Source organism: Pongo pygmaeus, chromosome Y (genome assembly GCF_028885625.2).
Source record: "Pongo pygmaeus isolate AG05252 chromosome Y, NHGRI_mPonPyg2-v2.0_pri, whole genome shotgun sequence".
NCBI lineage: Eukaryota > Metazoa > Chordata > Mammalia > Primates > Hominidae > Pongo > Pongo pygmaeus.
In genome coordinates, this window is record NC_072397.2 from 41,522,488 (window position 1) to 41,529,973 (window position 7,486).

The following is a 7,486-nucleotide window of genomic DNA, read 5'->3' on the forward strand; positions in this document are numbered from 1 at the left end:
GTCCTATGTGACAGCTGGATCCTCTGTGAAAGAAAATGGTTGGAACAGAGGCAACTTTTTCAACAGCAGAGGGTGAAAAGAGACTGCCATTGTGTCTCCCAACATCCCTTTCTCCTAAGCTTTGTAAGAATGGCAGGCAATCTATCGCATTTTACCTGGCACTTGCCCAGAGCTTTCTTTGCTCTTCAGAAATTAAAAAAAGAAAAAACAAACAACAAAAACAAACAAACAAAAACTGAGAACAAGGGGCAGATGTGAATGCAAATAGAGGACAAGCTGCAGATATGAATGTAAGTAGTTTGGAATTGCACTCCTACTCACCTTTTTTATTTAATGGATTCTCACTCTGTCACTTAAGCTGGAGTCCAGTTGCAAGATCTTGGGTAACCACAAGCTCCATCTCTGGGATTTATGCCACTCTCTTGCCTTAGCCTACCAAGTAGCTGTCACTACAGGTGCCCACCACCACACCTGGATAATTTTTTGTATTTTTAATAGACTTCATGGGAGCTTCACCATGTTAGCCAGGATCATCTCAATCTCGATCTCCTTGTGATCTGCCCGCATTGGCCACCCACAGTGCTGTGATAACACGCATGAGCCACCATGCCCAGCTACTAGTGACCTTTTTAATTAAAGCCTTTCCCAGTCCATGAACCAAAAGCAAACCTTGCTGTGCCCCTGTGAACCAAAATCTATCAGGTGACACACAGATTTTTTAATCTGAAGAAAATTAAATATTATGAATGCAAAAGGGGAGATGATAGCAAATGTGTAATATGTTAACTTCTGGTGGAGTAGAGTCAGTTGCCCACTCTGAAAAAGAGTCTGATATTTTTATGGACTCAGAAGAAAGAAAATGTACTAACTAGTTTTGAAGAAAGCACTACTTATCTTTCCTGGGTCCTTGTGCCTGGAACTGTTAATAGCTGATGCAATGACTCAGCTTGGCTCAGGAACTTGGCCCTGAGCCCCACAAGAGCTAAAGTGAAAGCATGGCCCAGGACCTTGGCATGGGACCAGAGGCTAAAATGATAATTTACAGAAATTTGGCTCAGGGCTTGAAGCGTGTTTAGTAACATAAGGTGCCCTTTGTAACACACTGTAGTCCAATATGGACATGTTCTGAAAAAGAGACTATTTCCTGGAAGCAATCTGGTTACACAAAAAGCACAACATTTTAATGCGTGGTCTTGTTTTTTTATCTGAGTAGCTGTGTGCATGTCTTAAGCACACACACAAAAAAGTTGGGCTTTTAAAAAAAAATTATTTGCTTGCACCACGGGATTGTACAGGATTCTTAAAATTCTGTCTGCAGCCTGATAGTCCAGGCTGCTTCTCTGCCTGTGGAAATTTTCCCAATAATCCACCACAACTATGTAGCTTTTCTTTGTCAATACTATTGAAGACCTAGAAAGTTTCTGAGGGTCGAAGGCACATTCTTTGAAGTTTCCTATGTGCAAGGCTTTTTGACCCGTGAAGCACCCGACATCTTTGTAAATATTGTAAAATTGTACGTGCCTTCTTAGCAGTCATATCAGAAAAGCCCACAAGAAACAACTCACAAACATCAGAGAAACATTCTCCCTGGAAACAATCAAAACAAAATTTTCTTACTCCAGGTTTTCTCATCTTCTTGATGTAGAGAATCTTTTACTCACATCATCATCAACTTTTCCAGTTTTTACATCCAACCCTCCATGTTCCTTACTACTCCTACAGGAAATGCCCAATGAATGATGGGCCAGTAAAGTGCAAGTTTCTTTTTCATTACAGTGCCTTAAACAAATAAAGTAAGACCTGGGGAAGTTTTATGATACATCAGTACATATATAGAGCCTTTCTAATATCTAGCCCTTTTTTTGGGGTCTTAAATGGGAAGACGTTATGTTATTGCTAAGCCAAAATCTTACTGTTTCTGACAAAAAGCCCTATAGTCAACAGAAAGATGCTGGGCCAAAACACATTTCTTCTATAGCATGTCAAAGAGAGAAAAGCAGTCAAAGAGAGAAAGAGTGAAGAAAAGACAAGATCCTAATCTCCAGTAGAAAGAGAGACAGAGCCCTTTGAAAAACCTAATTTAAGCCATAGTGATCCCATAGATAAGAAAAATAAAAAAAGAAAAGTAGAAGAAAAAAGAAAGCAGGACATTTGCCCTTTAGACATCCCAGATCTAAACCTTTCCCAAGCCAGGGCTGAGATGACGTGTTTGGGTCTTTGCATTTTCTGGCATTTCTTCTTTTCTGGATGATACTGCATTCTTCAGTGCCTGCAGAAAAGAAAGCTTGTGGTATGCCTGATTCACCTAAAGATCTGCAGGGAATTGTCACCTGTACCAGCACCTGACCTGCTTACCTCATCACAGATAACATGCAAAGCTGTGTGCAGTGGCTGGACTCAACCAACACTCACTCACGCATCTGCCTCCATTCTGTGCCTGGCACATCCATAGCAAACTGAAACCTAAGCCCATAGTTGGAGTTGAGTGCAGGCTGTAAGATGGGTGTGTAAAATTAGACAAGCAGGCTCAAGGGAAACTTGCACAAGGGTGACATCATCCACAGAGATTGTTGGCTGGTGAAGCGACACCCTAGAGATCTTGTGACAAAGATGACATTCATCGCCAGTGGCCAGTGGATTATTCAATTATGCCTATGTAATGGAGCCTCGATAAAAATTAGCAAGACAGTATTCATAGAGCTTTTGGGTAACTGAACACATGCAGTGTTCTAGAAATTTGTGTGCTCATAAAAAGAGACACTGATAATTTTAAAGGCCGTACAGAGTGTAGGTGTCTTTGTTTTGAAAGAAGTTTCTGCCTTTAATAATGTGTCCAGAATTTTAACTTATTAACTAGAGCACACTCTAAGGTAACATAAATCTCCACATTACAAACATTAGAACGTGGATATTTCCACAAAAATGATTCCATAATTCACCAGTACAGTGCAACAAGTTTTACTTTAGAGAGATAAAGTTTTCTTTTGTCAACTGGGTAAGAACTAGACATTTATAAAGGAAAATAAAATCAAGTGATATCTCACCACAAATTCTAGTCATATGTTCAGTTTAGGAGAATGATCTCCAGTGAATTTTGTGCCAGAAATATTTATTCTAAAAGAAAAGTCTTTTAATTTATAATTGTGTGTCTCTGAAGTGCTTGTGCCACTGTAAAGTCAAGGGCACCATCTCATACCATTTTGTGTCCTTCTGGGAGGGAAGCCGAGGCTGCCTTATAACCCAGTAGAGGTATTCTAGCATGTAAAAGTAAGAAAAATCAACATTATTACGTGATTCTCTGTCATAAACATCCAATAAATCACAACTCTGGTCTTATATATAGTAGTAGCCATAGATACACATTAGGGCTTCCAAGAAGAATCTAGTACCCAACAGTCTGCTTTTATATTTGGGCTTATGTGAGCGTAAAATAACCACATTTGGGCAAACAAGCTGTTTTATTACTTCTTTTAAAGCTGCAGTGCTCAAAAATGATGTAATAATTTAAATACCTGGCTTGGGCATTTCCGGTTGTGTTTCCAAGCCTTAGCTATGGGTGAAACTGTTTTGGGCTATGAAGATGGATTAGGGCATCTTGCAACTCATGATGCATTTGGTTCAGCTTAGTTCTCGTGTCCTGAGCAGTCAGACTGACAACTAAAACTCATCAGTTTTATTTTCAACATACTTTAACATGGATTCTGTCCCTTGGGCTGAGCTCCAGATCTTCCTCAGCACCTCACACTCTCTCTCATTGGCCTGTTCCAACTCCAACTTAATATTAGAGTGAACAAGGGCCTTAGATTCTTCCAGTACAATTTGATTATATGAGGCAAGCTCCTTAATTTGAATCGTAACCTCTTGGGTGAAAGTTCCACTCAAAAATACCTGAGAGACCAGGCCTTTGGCACATGCCTCCCGTGCTGTCAGCTTTCGCCCAGCAAATAACATTTCATTGGCAGATGCTTTACCCATCATTTTTTGAAATGTAATAGTTGAACAGCCATCTGGACTCTGTCCAAAGGTCATATAAGGGGTTTGGAACCAAGCCTTTTCATTAGCCCACACGAGATCACAAAGGGGCAGGATGGATGCACCCAGTCCAATGGCAGGGCCATTGACTGATACAACAATAGGCTTTTTAAATTGAATAAAAGTATTCACAAAGTTCTTGATGGTATCCACCATTTCAAGGCTTGCTCTGTTTCTGTCGTTCCTTAAGCGCTTCACAAAGTACCCAAAATCAAGACCGCAGCAAAAGACACTTCCAGCTGCACTGAACAGCACGAGCTTGCTGTCATCCACAGCAGCGTTATTAAGAGCATTAACTATTTCTTTAATTACTTCTGTATTCAGTGCATTTTTTTCTGTGGATCTAGTTGATAGCACTATCTGGGTGAATCCATCCTCTTTCTTCACTACAATGTCTCTGTATGTGCTGGCACTTTCTGTTAGCTTTATGGTAAAGTACATCTTCTTGATAAAAGGCTGGTCTCTGCTGTCATCAGTAATATTTCTTTGCCCACCTTTCACTCTTGGAACTGAGGTATGCATGTCTGTTGTTCCATTGGCTGCTAATGGGTCTACTAATACCACTATACCTTTTTGGGTAGCTGAACCTGTGGCCATTGAAGCGGTAACTGAGCCAGACATCTGCGACATTGGTGGGTGTATCTGAGTCTTGTTCTCTATTCCAGGCTGTTCTGCACCAGGACGTGACAAAGGGTCCTGGAGGAGTTTCCCTTCTGTCACCTCGAAGACCACCGTGTCCTGCTGATCTGCTGCAATAGGGTACAGTTTCTCAAGTTTCTGAAAGCCACTCACAGTTTTCTTGTCGTTAAAGGGGCTTTCAGGTGCAAGGGTCTTGATAGTTGAATGTATTTTCTCCATATTCTGTGTGTCGGAGAGAAGTGAAGCTGCCTTCCTCCTAATGATCTTGCTGGCAGCAAATAACTTGCTGTTTTTGGATCTGTGGTGTCTATCCGTCACTTGCGTTGTAGGAGAGTTCTTAGAATAGCTCGCTTTTGTAGATCTAGAAGTTCTTCTTCTGGCATTGTTTGAAAAAATTCTACTGGTTCTAGTCCATGTCAGTTTTTTCTGTTTTTCAGTCTGTCGTCTATTAAAATCAAGTATACATTTTTCACAGTTCCTGAGGTGCTGCTCTGGTTCCCAAGTGTCATCCTGTTGGTTGTAACCTTTCCACCGAATCAAATACTCTGTATTCCCATTTTTATCTCGTCTTTTGTCAACAATACTTTCAACCTCAAACTCCTGGGAAGCCATGAGGAAAGACACAGGATTGGAGCAGTTGCTGTGCCAACTTTGTTTCAGTTGTGTCTCCACATAGCCACTCCTTTCTGCCTCCAGTTCTTCACCAGGTTCTGCATATGGATGAACCTCTTCTATTTCGTCACCACTGGTGTAGTGAAAATTGTGTGAAATAGCGGCTATGCTATGGTGCATGATAGCTTGCTCAGTAGCCTCAGGTGAGAGTAGGTAAATCCACAGCCACAACCTTCTGTTGTAGAACAGAAAGCGTTCTTCCTGCCTGTTACTCTTTTGTGTTTGTTTGTTTAATTGTGGTTGCTATGACGATTGTATGGAAGATTCTATTCTTATAACATTTTTAAAGTTACCCTAGCTTGTCTTCAGTAACATACAAAACCTTCACTCCTGTATAATGTACCTCCACTATTTCACTTATTGAGTCCTCAAAATTATACCTTTATTCAGTTTATGTCAAAAACAGAAATTAGAGGTAGTTTTTTTTATTAAATATATTTGTGTTTTAAGGTACGTGGAGAACAACTTGTGGAAGTGCATGTTGTTAATTGTTTTTTTTTCTTTTTGAGATGGAGTCTCACTCTGTCACCCAGGCTGGAGCGCAGTGGTGCAATCTTGGCTCATTGAAAGCTCCATCTCCCGGATTCATGCCATTCTCCTGTGTCAGCCTCCCAAGTAGCTGAGACTACAGGCGCCTGCCACCTTGCCTGTCGAATTTTTTGTACTTTTAGGAGAGACTGGGTTTCACCGTGTTAGCCTGGGTTGTCTTGATCTCCTGACCTCGTGATCCACACACCTCAACCTCCCAAAGTGCTGGGATTACAGGTATGAGCCACCGTGCCTGGCCAAATATTATATCTTATATATTTGTACATGTATTTATCTTTACCTTAAACTTTGTTTGTTCATACTGCTTTTGAATGTCTGTCCATTCTACCCTGAAGTACTCCATAAGACATTTCTTAAAGGGTAGTCTACTTGTAAAGGGTGCCAGCTTTTGTGTGGGAATGTCATAATGTGTCGCTCACCTTCGATGGACAATTTGGTGGATTATAAGCTTTAGGTTTGACAGTTTTTTCTGACATCACTTGGAACATATTAGTCTACTACGTTCTATCATCTTAGTTTTCAGGTGAGTAATCTACTGCTTTTCAGTGGTTATTCAGATAAGCGATTCACTGGCTATTTTTAGGGTGCCTTTTACATGACTAGCTACTTCCTCTCCTTCCTTTGAAAATCCTCAGGATTCCCTTTGTATTTGTTTTGGACAGTTTAATTATCAGGTAAGTTTTAGTTTGTTTCTTCGAGTTTTTTTTACTTGAAGTCTGTTGAGCTACTTGGGTGCTTATTTATTGTCTTAAATTGTTGCATTCTTTATGACTATTTTGTTAAATAGTCTCCATGATCTTTTGTCTCTTCCTTCGAACTTCCAAAATGCATATGTATGGCTCCTTGATGGTGTCCCTCAGGTTTCTAGGCCATATCAATCTGCCTTGCCCCTTTTCAGACTCTGTTGGTGACCACTATATGGTTGACTGCCCCCAAGGGTGGGTATCACAGTGTGGGGACAGTTTGTCAGTTGGTCTCACAAGGCTGATGCATCCCATAGCTCAATTCCCAGACTTACATCATTGTGGTCTCATTAGTCCACTACAATCTAGAAATCTCTAAATGTGAGGTATCACACAGAGTTCTTTGTCTCATGGCCAAGAAAATTAAAGAGGACAGATGCAAAAAGGTTGAATCAAAACTTTTATAAGTGAAAGTAAAAAAACTCTTCACAGTGGGGGTGGAATGTGGGTGGTTTACCTACTATAAGACTGTGCTTTACAGTTTCTAAAGGCAGAGAAGTAACGGAATGTACTTAGTGTTCTTGGGGTAAGCGTTATTTGGCTTGGCCCTGAAACTTGGCCTTGGATTCACCTGGAGCTGAAGTGATGATTTGTAGAAGCTACAAGTCTCAGCCTTGGAACTTGGCCCTGGACCAAGAAAGGAGCTGAAGTGACAGCTTGGCCTGAGACCTTGGGCTGGGACCAATCAAAGGATGAAGTAATGTCTCATGGTCACAATAATTAAGGAGGCTAGATGTTGCAAAGTTCAAGTAGGATCTAAAGTAACACAACAGCCATCTGGACTCTGTCCAGATGTCATATAAGGGGTTTGAAACCAAGCCTTTGCATTAGCTCGGAAGAAATCACAAAGA

General features: G+C 40.8%; 1 protein-coding gene across 1 annotated transcript; it reads right to left on the reverse strand.

Annotated features, from left to right (window-relative positions):
• Positions 1-3,448: 3,448 nt before the first annotated feature.
• Positions 3,449-5,524, reverse strand: LOC129025879 (testis-specific chromodomain protein Y 1-like). Its single transcript, XM_054473435.1, has one exon. The coding sequence runs from the start codon at positions 5,461-5,463 to the stop codon at positions 3,658-3,660; it is 1,806 nt and encodes a 601-aa protein (XP_054329410.1). The 5' UTR covers positions 5,464-5,524; the 3' UTR covers positions 3,449-3,657.
• Positions 5,525-7,486: the final 1,962 nt, after the last annotated feature.

Excerpts from the sequence above, each read along its gene's own strand:
- LOC129025879 (XM_054473435.1), bottom strand. The coding sequence starts at position 5,463 with ATGCACCATAGCATAGCCGCTATTTCACACAATTTTCACTACACCAGT.